Source organism: Belonocnema kinseyi, chromosome 4, assembly GCF_010883055.1.
Source record: "Belonocnema kinseyi isolate 2016_QV_RU_SX_M_011 chromosome 4, B_treatae_v1, whole genome shotgun sequence".
Taxonomy (NCBI): Eukaryota; Metazoa; Arthropoda; class Insecta; order Hymenoptera; family Cynipidae; genus Belonocnema; species Belonocnema kinseyi.
In genome coordinates, this window is record NC_046660.1 from 23,958,397 (window position 1) to 23,974,624 (window position 16,228).

Below are 16,228 nucleotides of genomic sequence, written 5' to 3' on the forward strand. Positions count from 1 at the left end.
GTTCCCCGAAGAAAACAAAGCTGTCAAGGGCGGAAGTGGAAGATACGTTACGAATTTTTGTACGTTTCCTGGTGATCAAAATTAAACAAAGTCTTAAAATTTTGCGAAAGGTGAATTGCCTCGCAATGGTACAATTCAGGAATAACTTAATCACTCAAATCACTCTTTCCCCATAATCCCCTCTTGTTTTAATTTTTTCGAAAATTCTTCTCTTTCCCCTGTTATCAAGAAATTTCTCGTGTCTTACTTTTTTTTCGCTCAAATGAAAACCACCAACCAGTCTATTTTTTTTTTTTTTTAATTTTTGGACGTAAAGTCTACGATTATATTTTTCGTTCGGAATTCATCCAGTTTAGTTAAAAATGCTAAAATTGGGTTGAGTATTTAATTATTTTATCGAAAATGTAATTATTAGGTTAAAGTCATATTTTTTGAATCAAAAATTCAACTACTTGGTTAAAAGTTGAAGCACTTTTGTTAAAAATTAATTTTTTAGTTGAAGATTCATCATTTTATTTGAAAATTCAACCATTTAATTAAAAACTTAACTCTTTTAATGAAAATTAGTTTTCTTATGGTTAAAGACGAACTTTTTTAAACTGAAAATTCAGCTATTCCACATTTGGTTCGAAATTAACCCTTTTAATTGTAAATTGATCTTTTTTAGATGAAACTTCAACTGTATTTGGCTAAAAATTCTTATTTTTTGTTGCTGCGAAAAATGCAACTGTTCGGTCGAAAATTAATATGTTTTGATTGAAGACTCGACTATTTTGTTGAAAATTCGTCTTTTTTTATTAAAAAAAAAACCACAAATAATTTAATTAATTTCAAAAATACTTTCTTAAATTCATTTTTTTTTTTATTTGAAAAGTTCATCATTTTAGTAGAAAATTCATATTTTCAGGTTGAAAATTCAACTGTTTTGCAGAAAATTCATCCTTTCGGATTAAAAATTCAACAATTGGATATAGAATGTAACTTTTTGCTCAGAAAGTTCATATTTTTTCTTAAAAATTCGACCGCTGGGTTAAAAATTAAACTAATCTTGTAAAATTTTAACTATGTATTTGATAGATACAACTAAATCACTTACATTTCATTTTTTGTTTTTTAGATTAATTAATTGTCTTTTTGGCTTAAAAATTCAACAATTCTTTTTTAAATTTATGTATGTCTTAAAAGTTCGTCTTTTTGGTAGAACAATAATCTTCTTGGCAGAAAATTAATATTTTTTCTTTCTTAAAAATTTAAGTTTCGTTAAAAAAGTATATTTTTTCGTTGAAAGTTCAATTATATGGTGAAAAATTAACTTTTTGGTAAAAAAATCATTTATTTTGTTGAAAACTTATAGTTTGTGGTAGAAAATTTCAACTATTTTGCAGAAAATTAATATTTTTGGTTAACAATTTAACTATTTGTATAAGAATTAATCTATTTTTTTGAAAATGTAACTATTGGTAACAATAATCTTTTTTGTTAAAAAATCATATTTAAGATTTTTAAATTAAATTGTGTAGAAAAATCGTCTTTATGGGTTTAAAATTTAACAATTTGGTAGGAAATTAAACTATTTGATTGGAAATTCAACTATTTAATTAAGGTTTTAACTGTTTATTATTTCTTTGAAAATGCAACTATTATGTGAAAAATTAACTAGTTGTTCAAAAATCACATTTTGGGGTTTGAGACTCAACTGTTCTGTAGAAAGTTTGTCTTTTTGGCTTTCAAATTCAACCGTTTTGTTTAAAATTCATATACTTCATTAAAAATTTGTTCATTTTTTGTTGTATAAGATTAATTTTTTGAACTTCAAATTTTAAAATTCTATTTCTGCATTAAAACTTATTTTTTTTAGTTCAAATGCAACCATTTTGGTTAAAAATTCATCCTTCTTGATTGAATATTAACTTTCGTATTGCAATTTTATCATTTTGGGTTTAAAAGTCAATTTTTTCTAAAAAATTCGACCTTGTACCTTGAAAATATTTTGTTGAAAATTTTTCTTTTTGTACAAAACAAAAATATTTTATAATAAAAACAATTATCTTTCTTGGTTCAAAATTAACCGAAAAAAATAATATTAAACTTGATAATCAGTTGCCCATATAAAATAAAATATTATTATAAAAGAAAAAAGACTATTAAATACTTTTTTATTAGCAACAATTAAAATTGACTATTTTCGAAAATTTTAAAATACGTGATGCATTCGGGCACAAAAGCATCCAAATTCCGTGTTTCAAATTTCGCGAATTTTAATTTTTCAGAATATTTCTCTTCCTGTAATTATTTTTTCATCGCTCTTCTACACTCGGGATTTTCCAAAATTCGCCAAAACTATATCATCAATTTTCAAATAATCTAATTAATTTAAAAACACCTTCAAAAATGTTCCGGGTCCAATTGCGTTTCTGTCGGATTAAAATAAAAAAATAAAGACCCAGAGTGGAAGGAAAAAATCAAAAGTTAAAAAAATTGCAATCATCATGAATAATGATATTGAGATGGCGAACTTGAGAGCCCACCGATTCCCACGTGAATGGGTAGAGAGACGCACATAATCGGCCTTAGTGTATTGCGGTGTGTGCTCATACGACGCAACTGACCTTGAAGGATTGCAAGAGCGCCTCGTGGCCCTGAAGAGCTGGTTGGTGGTCACGGTCAAGGCTAAGAGACGCGGGACCCTTTTGCAAACCGGTGATCCGCCATCCCATGGCAACAACTCAGCTTCGAACCACCTAAAACTCCCCCTATAGTCGCCTGCCTGCAGCTTGCATTTCGTATTTCGCGAGTTTAAGTAAGTGCACGTGCACCCGGCTGCGCTGCCTCAGAACGGGCTCTGCACGACGCGACGTACTACTTGTGCGAAGCGAGAGCTTCTTCTTCTTCTTCTTCTGCTTCTTCTTCTTCTTCTTCGCGAATCTTGCTTGGGCCCACATAACAAAAAACCCTATGTGTAGTCGCTTTGGCTTTATTTTTATTCCCGACTTGGAATCCGGTTTCGGCTTTAAAAATCGAAGCAAGGTCGACTAGTTGTCTCCCCTCGCGAATCTGATGTCCAACCCCCCTTGTTGGAATCAAGAAGGAAGCAGGGCAGAACCACCGCACCGCGATAAAAATTGAAAAATGGATCATCTCTCTATCATGTTAAAATAGTTCGCGCATTACAGCTCGTCCGGAAGTGATCATCATTTTTTATACTTGTCAGCTCTTCCCCTATTTTAGAGTTTAGAGATAGAAAGACTCAATGAGAACGATACGATTCTTCGGGATAGAGTTGTTTACGATCTTGTTTTTTTATTCCCCCTCTTCAACAGAGTATCAGTAATATTATAAATTGAGTCTCTTGAACAGTTTTTTTCTCCGAAAGTTCTCTAGAAATCTGTTGAAATATCTAGAAATCTTTTCAATGTCATTGATGAAATGATAACTAAATCCAGGTCTTTTCTAAATAAAAGATTATTATTTTATATAATTTGAGGAATACAAATTAATTGGAAAAATGTTCGACATGAATATTTTTGAACAGCCAGAATAAAAGGGACTGTTTCACTGTTTGTACAATCTTCTTGAATGTTTAATCTATGACTCTATGTCGCCTACTTTAATATTCGTGCCTTTTTAAAATCCTTTACATTTTTCTTGCATTCTAAGACATTCTTTGTAACTCCTTAAAACTGCTGAATTTTTTCCAATTCGATTAATAAATTTTAAGTAATTGATTATTAAATTATTTATAATAATATAAATTTTATTGATACAAGGTTTAGCAATAAAATTGTTATTTTTTAGATTTAAAAAATGTTTAAACAAGAAAAAATTGTTTTGAAACCCAAAATTTTAGAAGGAAAATGAACACACCTTCGTTAAATTTCCTACCAACACTTTTCAACTAAACAGTATTAAATTAAATACAGTTAATCTGCCAAATTAAAAGTTCTAAAACTTTTATAAATTGTAGACTGTAAGAATTCAGATTCAGTTTAAAAAATATAAATCAACGTGATCATTTTCAATGCTCTAATTTGAAGAATCAATCAATAAATTTAAATAAAATAATTAAATTATATCATTTTAAGTAATTTTAAGCAAGAGAAATTGAAAATTGAACAATTATATTTATTTAATAAACTGAAAACTCCTTAAATCAAAAGTTAAATTTTTTCGTCTTAAATAGTTTAAATATCCTTAGAAGGCTTCAAAATTTTTAATTCAAAATCTTCAAACATCTACCCATGTTTTTAAACTTTGAATTATTTTTGAAAAATGTATTCAGAACTTCTTAACACAATTTTAAATAATTCGAATTCTTTCTAAAATGTTTTTAATTTTTTTTAAGACTGCCAAATTAAACAAATTTCCTTAAAATCTTACGATCATTTAAAAAAAAAATAATTTGGTAAATTTTTCTTAATCTTTTTAAATATGCTTTTTAAATTAATTTTTCAAAATAAAAAAAATCAATTTTCTAAGGAAATGTTCTTTATTTTGATCGTAGAAATTTCACTTAAATTATTTCAAATTTTAAATTAATTTTGGATTTTTTAAAAACTTCGAAATACCTCTTCAACTTCTTCGTATTTTTTTCTAAGAATAATAAGGGTTCTATTGTCATTTAGAAATAAAAATGAAAAAATTTGACTCACAAATTGTTTTTTTTTTAAATAGAACAATTAAAATTATAACGTTCAAAGTTTAGTTTTTTCGTTTAGGTTTGAATATTTAATTTATAATGGCTACTTTTAAATAACAAATAATAAAATTAAAATTAAATGGTGTAAAATCGAATATTTAAAACTGTAATAATATTTGAAATTAAATAAGAGCCTTTAATCATGATATTATTTTGAAGTTATTTAAAAATTTTAAATAGTTTATAAAGTTTCCATCGGGCATTAAAATTTGTTTAATTAATCAGACTTTCCAATCTAATCAGTTTAATTTTTCTCGTTAAAATCTGAAAATTTGAAAATCAATTATTATTTACTTTTTAAAACTTAAAATAAAGTTCAATTTCAAAAATAATTAATTTATTTATATTCACAGTTGACCAACTAATAATGTTTTTATCCAAAATCTTTGATTTCAAACGCTTGTAATTTGTATTTGTTTAATTCTTTGAAACTGGATTTAAAAAATCCTTTTATTAAAAATGTACGCTTGAAAATTAAAATCTAAAACGGACAATTTTTAAAGTGAATGATTTTTGAATTATGCATTCTAAACCGAATGATATCATAATTGAAAAAATAGCAATTTCACTAATTATTTCAGAAACGGTTGAACTATAAGTTGGACAAATTTTGTTTCTAAATTTTTTTTTAAATTCTCGGCCAAAAAAATAAATTCGTGGTTAATCACGGATTTTCCCGGTCTCATAAAATTCCTTGTCGTTTTCCCAGTCTAGCTGCCACCCTTAGTACGAAAATCCTTTGGAATCTCATGAAATTCCCCGGAATCTTCTCAAGATTCTTTTAGAATTTCCGAAAATCCCCTCAATTCTTTTATAACTTTTTAAGATCCCTAGAAAGTTTTGAAAACCAACATTTCCATAGAATAATGTAAAATATCCTAAAACTTTAAAAAATAAATAAATAAATAGTAGCATTATTTTCTTTTTCAAAATAGTATCAAAATAGCTGCTGTTTTGATAAATCCTTTCTTGTGAAATGTCTCGAAATTTCATTAGAAAAACTAAACGTCATCTTTTTGTTGAGATTCAATAAAATTTGATATAATAAGGGCGGGAAGGAATTTGATCGAGAACAAGGGAAAAAACTCGTTCTTTTCGGAAATTTGCAACGTTATTAAATTACCACCGACCCTTCGCTACAAGATCTGGAAAGAAATTAAATTCCAAAGCGAATTCTCTTCTGGCCCTTATATCCTCTTATGGAAGTGGAGCTAAAGTGAAGGAGGAAATATCTGATCATCAGAGTTATGCTTATGGAATGATAACCTTGAACCTGAAAATTCGTTCCACATAAACATGTCCTTCAAATGAAAAATAGAAAAAAAAAAAAAAACATTTTGTATTCAAAACTCCAACTATGCTAATGATCATAAGCTTGACCTTGAAACGCTAATCTGCTCTTCGCATAATGAAGACATGCTTAACAAAAGAGTGACTATTATGCTCGCTTTGATCATCATGATCAAAAATCAAAAGAGAACGAAATTTGAATTTCTAAGAATCCAGTGACAGGGGTGCGCGCCTTAATCTTCCTAGGTTTAGGAACGTGAAACGTGTGTTTCGATCTCACATGTAATTCTGATTGGATCCGCTGGAGCGTATAGAACAGATCTTGCTGGATAGAAGGAGTGTACGACAAACATAAATAGGACAGGTTTTTCCGAGGCGGGATCTAAATATAGAATAAAGAGTGTCGTCTGCTATGGGTGGGGCAAATCCAGCATAACCCCACGCTGCGGTTGCCATTCTCAAATCTCTTACTTTGCCCACGGTTTAGCACAGTCTACACTCTACTACTAACTACTTCCAGCGACCTAAGCACCTTCAAGGTACGCAACTTACTATACGTTCATTCATTCGTGCGTGAACGCTCAACGCCGAAGAAGACGTAGCGTAAACGTAAAGATTCTGAACAAATGCGAAACCCAGGCGCCATCGGACGACGTGAATTACACCGGAAGTTCGCAAAGCACAGATAAAACGTTTTACAGATAAAAAAAAACGTTTTACCAACTCTTGGTTAGAAAACTACAATTGCCACTAATTTTTTAACATTACTCAATTTTATTTCGAAATAAATTCCGAGTGTTTATCCAAAGGATGATTTTTATTTACGAGTCATTCCCTACTTTTCTGATGGGTCAGTTCTTCATTTTCTTAGTCTGCGAATTACACTTCCTGTTTCAACTCAAAATTATACATTTTCTTGAAAAAGCACTGTTCCGAATCAAAATTATACTTTTTTGAGCTTATCGAATGAATGATTTGAAATTCCCAATCAAGTAAAAAGAGTTCAAAAGATTTCAAACACGTTTTAAAGATTTATAAAGATCATAAAATATTTTAAAGATTTCTGATTTGAAACAAGCAATTTTGGAAAAGAATTACAATTCTGTTGTAATATCATATAATTTTTGACCATAATAATTACAATTATAATTTGCAACGTAGATTTTCGTTAAAGAATTATCATTCTTAATTTAAACATATATTTTTTAATTTCCTTCTTCTAAATGAGAATGAAAATTATTTTCAAAAATTTTCATTTCATGTAAAAAATTCTCCCTTGAAAGTCAAATAATAATTCTTCACGGAAATTACATGTCCCAAAATCTAAATTATAACTCATTCTCGCAAATTTTTATTTGCAATGAAAAAGAATTTTTATATCCAAACAAATTTTGATTTGGAACAGGAAATTCTTTTTGTAAATTCCATTTTTATGAATTAGCATTAAAATTATTGCCCAAAATGTCCGCACTATGTCCAAAAAAAACATAAGAAGAAAAAAAAATATTTCTATACGAAATTTCTGTCTCAAAGTAACAATTATAGTTCTTTGCGGACATTTTTTTTACTTAATTTATTTATTCACTGTCCTATATAAGAATTCTATATAAGAGTTCTATATAAGAAGTTCTATATAAAAATTATATTATTTTAGAAACAAAATGATAAAAACTTACATATATTCTTTTAGAAAATTCCCTCTGCCAAACTCAAAATTATTTTCTAAAATCATTTTCAATTACACCAGGGTTTACATAATTTTGATTTCCAAATTCCAGGTCTTTTCTAGCTTTTTTTAAAAGAGAATTTAACAACAAAAAATCAAACCTTATCTGTCATCCCTATTCTGGAAGAATTTAGAAACTTTTAAGACTAATTCCAATAAAGGATTTCTAATTTGCACTATTTTCAAAACATACAATTTCCAAATAAATTTGTTTTCTTATTTAAAAAGTACGAATGATATTTTTTAGTATTGCTTATTCTTCAAACCATTTAGAATTAAATACTATTAAATTTTGAACTCCTTTATTTTTAAATGTTTAATTATAAAATTCTTTAATTTTTAACGCTTCAAATCAAATTTCTGATTTTAAAGCTAATTTCAAAACCCTCTCAATTTGACACATAAAATTAAATTTTGCACGATATTCAATTAAAAATAAATCAACAACCAAAAAGTTCATTACAATTCAATAAATATTTGAATTTGAAATTATATATTACAGATTAAAACGCTAGAATTTTTATATATTTTTTTTATTTAAATCCCAAATAATTCAAATTATGAAGAAAGAATTCATTTGTAGTAATTCAAGGTCCTATATTATAATTTTTGAACTATATGCAAAGCAGTTTAGTGTCTGAAAAAGCAAGCTGCATCTGCTATAGTAAATTCACCTGGAAATTCTCATTGCCAAAAAAAGACTGAAGCCTTTTTGAAGCTACCAATCGTGAGAACTCTGGTATAGAATTACGCAATAGAACAATGAACGCGACCTTGAAAGGCCTGACACGAAAACATAAACACGATCCGCTGCAGGACACAAGGAACGTATCGAAAGAGAATACGAAATTACATCCACCGGATGGTTTGAAAATTCGTGTTCCTTTTCTAAATTCTAAACGCGTTCAGAATATTGTGTTATATTCATGGAAACAATGATACGCCTGGCTGCAGACTCAAGGCTGTAATTGTGGGAATCTTTGGGAACGAAGTCAAAGCCGAAGAACAAGAAAAAACAAAAGAATATACTTCTTCCTGGTTAAATATTTTTTTCAGAAAATTTTCAATTAAAAATCAAATATGCAGTCATATCCAATCAGACAATGAAGAAATTTTTAATCGACTACATAACACGTTATTTGATAACGAATGCTTCAGAAAATAATTTTAAAAAATTTCAAATCTGATCATTTTCAAGGAAATGTATAACAATTTAGGAGTCATTCAAATCTGGAAACAATAAAATTTTATAATTAGAACTTGTGCAATGTTCAAAACTTCCGGAATTCGAATGTTGCATATTTATTTGTATCGACGATCTGAATTTTCGTAGCATAAATAAATGAGGGCAGATTTTTCGTATTTTCCTTGAAACAATAACTCATGCAAATCACAGAATTTCTCATAGAAGTAAAAACTATTCATAGAGAATAGCCTTCCGGGAATTAGAAGAAAACTTGACTTTAATTACAGAAAAAAAAACTTAGGTCAAGAGTTCAAACTTTTTCTTAAATGGAACTTCCAGGATTTTTTTAAGGATGTTATATTTTGCTATTCCTTAATTTATGGGATATGTTCATTTCAACAATAATAATTTTCAACTGTTTATAAATTCTGCAAACATAAACAAAACTCAATCAACTACCTATTGTTGAATTAGGCGCTTATCAAGGATTGTTTTCATTTTATTCTGATATTACAAAAGGAAATCGAAGCAATTAATAAATAAATAAAATTATAAATGTTGACATTGTGTGTTTATAATATCGAAAAGTTTCAAATTGCAATTGTTCAAAATTGTACGTTTTGAAATAAAATCCTTCGTAGTTTATTGGAATAATGTCATCATAATAACATTCAACATTATTTTGTTCTAATTTAAATAATTAAATTTATATAACTTAAAAAAGAAATCATTTTAATATGTAACCCACTATAAATTCAGAACACTCGTTTACATGTTAAAATAAGAAAATGTTCCGCTTCCAATACATTTTTTTTAAATTTCCTGTCCTCCAATACAAATTTTTTAAACCTATGTCCAATAAAATTTTTTTTTTAAGTTGATAAAAAATTCTTCCCTTAAAGAAAATAAAAATGTTCAATAGAAAAAATATCAGTTCAGAAAAAAAAATAAAGAATTGAAATTGCAGCCAAATTAATAAAATATTAAGAACCAAAATTCCCTTCCTTCGAACTCAATAAAAATACAAAATTCTCCCGCCTTTAACTAAAAAAAATCTAAAAAAACCAAAAAAATCCTTTTTCAACTCGGAAGAAAATTAAACATCAGATTTTCTTTCCTTTATTTTAAAATTATAATTTTGAAATTCAAAACATTTGTTAATACATAAATCGTTTCAAGTTTAATCAATTTTTTAATTTAAGAAAAATGCGAAAAATAGAAAGTTATCCTGCTTAAAATTCATAAAATTTTAAGAACCAAGATTTCCTCCTTTCGGATTTAATAAAAATGTTAAAAACAAAATATTATCCTTCCAATAATTTATAAAATTTTAACAAACAAAATTTCCTCTTTTCGAACTTGATAAAAATGTTAAAAATGCCAAATTCTCACGCTTTTAATTCAAAAAAAATAAAAAACGAAAAATTTTCGGTTCCAGTTTGAAAGAAAATTAAATACCAAAATTTCTTCCCTTTCTTTCAAAATTAGAATTCTGAAATTTAATCGTTTTATAAATAAATAAATATTCTAAAATAAATACTCTTAAATTATAACGACTCAAAGGCTTTCTATTTTAAACAATTTGTTTTTAAACTATTTTAATTTTCAGAATATTTGATTAATTCCCTAAAGAAAATTAAAGAATATAAAACATCCGAACTAGAAAATTCCCGAACTTAATCAATTAAAAAATTAGTTTTCTAATCAATATTAGTTATTTATTAAAAATATAATAATCAAATACTTTAACCAAAGAAATTTTTTAATGTTAAAAGTTTAAAAAAAAACTATTTTTGAATTTAAAAGTGTTCACAAAAAAAATTTTTAAACACTTGCGCTTCGAACGAAAAAAATAGTTGCTCAATTTCCTCTGAATCTAATAAAATTTTAGAAGGAAGCTTTTAAAGATTCAATTCTACAGTGATTTAAAACATAGTTCGTTATTATTTTATTTTTTTAATTGACAATTCGATTTTCTAGAACTTTTTGTTCTCAATTCAAACAATAATTTACAAACTATAAAAAATTGTGTTTGATGAATACTTCTGATCATTTTATTTTAAATTGTTTTAATTCGGGAATCTACTAGTTTGTATATTTTATAATTGGACAATTTTCTTTTTAATTCGGGAATATTCCGTAACATTAGTCCTGAACGAGCTAGAAAAGGCAACGGAAAATTCCATAACAAGAGACAGTGCGTAACTATTAAGGCTTTTAATTAAATTATATTTCCAGTGGATCAAATTAAACGTTTTTTTACCAAAAAATGTCAAATTAAAACTACTGATCATTTTTAAATGTTAAAGCCTTCAAAACTGCATATTAAAATTCTTTAAATTGAAAATGTACGCTTAAAAATAAAAGCCTAAAATTTGAAAAGTAGAAGGTTTTAGAATTACGCATTTTAAACTGAATGATTTCATAATTGAAAAATGTAACTGACAGATTTTTCTGGCCAAATTCTTAAAAATCTCCGATCAAAGAATAAAGTTAGTCATTTCCCGGTTGTTTGCCGATGACCCTAAAATACTAGTCCTAGAGCGATTGGCCGGTTAATAAAACGAAAAATAGCAATAGACTCACCGGACCCGGTCGCCGAAGAACTCGACCTTGCTCTTCTTCTTGACGATAGCCTGAGGTTGATGAAGAGGGCTAACGCTGGGTTCGCTCGTAGCTGGTGGAGAGCTGGACCCAGTGCTCGATGACAAAGATCCAGCCCTTCCTCTTCCATTATCAATAATCTGCACATCAGTTCCTCGATTTCCGCCATTGACATGACCCCCATGACCCGGTGGTCCAGCCGAAACCGCAAGGCTCGGCCTCGTGTTCTGCCTGTTCCTGCGCTTCTTTTTCTTCGCCTCATTATCATCCTGGCGATTGCCCTGCACGCTACTAACTCCTGGGGGCATCCAGTCCAAATCCTTCTTCAAATGACCTCTTCCGCAGCGACATCCACAAGCCTTGAATGCCAAATCGTAACCCTTCTTCGTCCAGAGATTCTGATGACGCTGACGTTCGGACCAGCTCCTGGCACGTCCACAGCTCTTCAAATAAGTCAAGACCGTTTGCTCCCAGGCATCAAAACACTCGCGGTGCATAAATTGCCCCACGGGGCAACTGTCGTTGTTGCAGGTGACCTTCACCACGTCGTGGAGCGAAGTCATTCGAATCAGAGCATCTCCTCGGAGACACTCTCCGGTTGGAGTACAACAGCGGGTCGTGTTGGAGTTGTGACCGTTCACGATCAGGTTCTCCATCGTGTCTTGATTTAGGCTGTTTCCTGCCTCGAACAAACCACCTCCGTTATGACGCCTCGGGGCCATCACTTCCGAAAACCCCCCCAGTCTCGATGTCGTCGAGAACGTCGCTCGAAATTCCCAAGTTCGAAAATTTCGCAAAAGGAGCACTATTCCATTTCACCCGGGACAAACTTCAAAACACTGTCCAGAAACCACGTGTCGCGACCGACTAGGTGAGCCTCCAGTTCACCTATCATCGACGGAAATTCGTAAGAGGTCAAGGTCACTTTCGCGCACTCGCGAAGATTTCACTATAAAGGTTTTTTTTCGCGTCACAATGAAAACACTTATTGAAGGCTCGAAAGGTATTCGGTGAGTGTCAGGGTCACCACCGCAGCGGGGCGGGGAGCTGCGGGGCAATTCCGATCGAAACCACTAGGTTCTCTCTCTTGTTCACTCTCCTCGGTATTCACGATTTTTTGACAATCCTGACAAGTTGGGATTGTTTTGAGAGCATGTAAATCTAGAAGCCGGCTTTTTGCTCTCAAAGTCCCTCGCAAAACGACAGAACTCACTCGCACTAGGGTGCACCAGTCACTGGGAGTAGTGGCTCGGCGCGAGCACGAAAGTGAGGCTCGTGAAAGGGAAAGCAATGGTGGGGGTCATGGCTAGACCAATCGATGCGCGCCGGTTGAGTGTCGCGTTAGACGGCTGAGAGTGTGTGGTGAGTCGGTGCGAATGTGTGAGTGCATTCACGTTCGAGGTTCGGCGATGAGTGCGGCTGGCTGCACGTGAGGTACGTTTCCTCGTATGAAACTGGGATGTAAATAGAGATACAGAATGCTGTTTCGAAGGACTTTTTCGAGAATGTTTTCAGGTTTAGGGATCCGAACAGGTGAGGGTTTTGTTCTTTTTATTATTCCATTTTAATTGCTCTTTTTGTTTATTTCTTCATAATAAGATGCAGGCCGACTCATCACAGTATATTCACACTATTTGGCACTTTCTTGAGCGATGACACTGTTTTGCTGACAATTCGAAAAGAATAATACTAAAGACACTAATAAATAAAATAAATAACCCACTGTCTATAATTACGGAATTTTCTTTAACTCTAACCCCTTTTACAGCTCGTTCAGGGCTAACTTTACGGGAAATTTCGTAACCAGAGAGAGACAGTGCACTCCGCAACTCTAGGCCCTCAGCAACTCAGTGCACCCGTAAGTCTAACCCCTTTTCCAGCTCTTTCGTGACTAGCGTTAAGACAAATTCTGTAACCATAGACAGTTTTAATAAATAAAGAAAATAAATGTTATTGAACATTCAATCATTTTCTTACAAATTCATGCTTATTGGTTAAAATTCAACTATTCGATCGAAATTTAAACTACTATGTTGAAGATTCGTTTTTTTTTATTAAATATATTTTTAAAAATTAAAATTTAACTATTTCATTTTGTATAGAAAGTATATATTTTGTTTCTTTGAAAACTAATTTGATTTATATGAAGAATCAACTGGTTTGTTGAAAAGTTGTCTGTTTTATTGGAATCAACTGTTGTAAATTTCAAATTTGAATCTTTTTTGGTTGAAATATAAACTATTACATTATTGCTGAAAATTCAGCCTTTTTATTGATTTTTTTTAGCTGAAACTTCTACTATTTATTTGGGAATTTGTGTTATTTATTCCAAATTCTCTTTTTTTTTTATTGTTAAAAATGCAACTGTTTGGTTCAAAATTAATCTGTTTAAGTCGAGGATTCAAGTTATATGCTGGAATTTTTTTTTTTTTTGTCAAATTCAACTGATGTTCTACTTTGTGCGTTTTGTTTCTTGAATATTAATTTTTTGTTATCAAAAATTAACTATTACATTTTTGCTTTAAAATTGATATTTTTTAGAAGAAAATTAAACTTCTTAGTTTAAAATTCAACAATTCGGTTGAAAATTTATTTGGTTTTTCGAAAATTGGTCTTTTTGGTAGGAAATAAATCTTCTTATTTGTAAATTTAACTATTGAGTGGAAAATAATTTCTTGTAAATTAATATTTTCTTTTTATAGAAAATTAATTTTTTTGTTGAAAATTCGTCTTTCCTTGTAGAAAATTAATTTCCTTAGTTGAAAATAATGAAAATTCAACTATTAGCTTGCAAGTAATTAGTTAAAAATTCGCCTTTTGTGCGGAAAATTAATCTTCTTAGTTGAAAATTCGTCTTTTCCTGTAGAAAATTAATCTTCGTAGTTGAAAATTCGTCTTTTCTTGTAGAAAATTAAAAATCCAACTATTCGATTTAAAATTTAATTTTAATTTAAATTCTTTTTTGAAAATAATTCTTTTTTGTAAGAAAATTAATTTTCTTATTTGGAAATAATGAAAATTGAACTAATTAGTTGAAAATTATTTGTTGAAAATAATGAAAATTCAACTATTTGGTTGAAAATAATTAGTTAAAGATTCGTCTTTTGTGTTGAAAATTAATGTTATTAGTTGAAAATTCATCTATACGGTTGAAAATAATTTGTTGAAAATTCCTCTTATCTGGTAGAAAATTAAAAATTCAACTATTCGATTTGAAATTAAATTGCTTCTTGAAAAGAATTCTTTTTTTGTAAAAAAATTTATTTTCTTAGTTGAAAATAATGAGAATTGAACTATTTGGTTGAAAATTATTTGTTAAATATAAGTCTTTTTTGTAGAAAATTAATCTTCTTAGTTGAAAATAATGAAGATTCAACTAATGGGTTGAAAATTATTTGTTAAAAATAAGTCTTTTTTGTAGAAAATTAATCTTCTTAGTTCAAAATTCGACTATTCGGTTGAAAATAACATGTTTAAAATTCGTCGTTTGTATAGAAAATTAATCTTTTTAGTTTAAAATTTATCTTTCCCTGTAGAAAATTAATCTTCCTAGTTGAAAATTCGTCTTTTCTTGCAGAAAATTAAAATTTCAACTATTCGATTTAAAAGTAAATTTAAATTTAAATTCTTTGTTAAAAATACTTCTTTTTTGTAAGAAAATTAATTTTCTTATTTCGAAATAATCAAAATTGAACTATTTGGTTGAAAATTATTTGTTGAAAATAAGTCTTTTTTGTAGAAAAACAATCTTCTTATTTGAAAATTCAACTATTCGGTTGAAAATTATTTCTTGAAAATTCTTAGTTTTTGTAGAAAATTAATCTTCTTAGTTGAAAATAATAAAAATTCAACTGTAGGGTTAAAATTTATTTATTGAAAATTCTCCTTTTTGTAGAAAATTAATCTTATTAGTTGAAAATTCAACTGTTCGTTGAAAAATAATTGGTTGAAAAATCGTCATTCTTGTATAAAATTAATCTTCTTTGTTCAAAATTCAACTGTTCGTTTGAAAATAATTTGTGGAAAAATCGTCTCTTTGTAAAAAATTAATATCTACGTGGAAATAATGAAAATTCAACAATAGGGTTAAAAATCATTTGTTGAAAATTGTTCTTTTTTGTAGAAAATTAATCTTCTTAGTTAATAATTCAACTATTCGGTTATGAATTTATTTATTCTGTCAAAAAATTGTCTTTTTGGTTGACAATTTTTTTTCTATTTATAAAATTAATTTTCTTTCTTGAAAATGCAATTACTCTTTAAAAAATGCATTCATTTGATCGAAAATTTGTCTTTTTTAGAAAATAAATCTTCTTAGTTCAAAATTCAACTATTTGTTTCAAAGTTGATGCATTTTGTTCAGAATTCATCTCTTATAATTAATGCTTTTAAGCAGCTAATATTTTTTAAATAAAAATTATGCTTGTTTCGAATAAAATTATTTAAAATTTACAAATACAAAGAATTTAGTTTTAATAATAAAAATAGATAAATTATAGCACTAAACTAAGATGATTAATAAAACTGATGAAGAAAGAAAAACAAATTAAAAGTTTATTGCGTGAGAAAGGTGTATATTTAAATTAAATAAATGTAATAACATGGAAATTATTAGAGAAAACCATTTTAATTCGATTATCCCTTTTTCGGAAAGGCAAAGGATTTACGGCGCATGCGGACGAGGCCCTTAACATTCATCTTTCGAAGTGACGCCACCCTTCACTCA

General features: G+C 28.9%; 1 protein-coding gene across 1 annotated transcript in view; it reads right to left on the reverse strand.

The window, feature by feature from the left end:
• Positions 1-12,720, reverse strand: part of LOC117171300 (headcase protein) — a 355,010-nt gene extending 342,290 nt beyond the window's left edge. The window contains exon 1 of the mRNA XM_033358465.1: positions 11,485-12,720. Coding sequence (XP_033214356.1) covers positions 11,485-12,224 — 740 coding nt within the window. The 5' untranslated portion in view covers positions 12,225-12,720. The remainder of the gene's footprint in view (positions 1-11,484) is intronic.
• Positions 12,721-16,228: the final 3,508 nt, after the last annotated feature.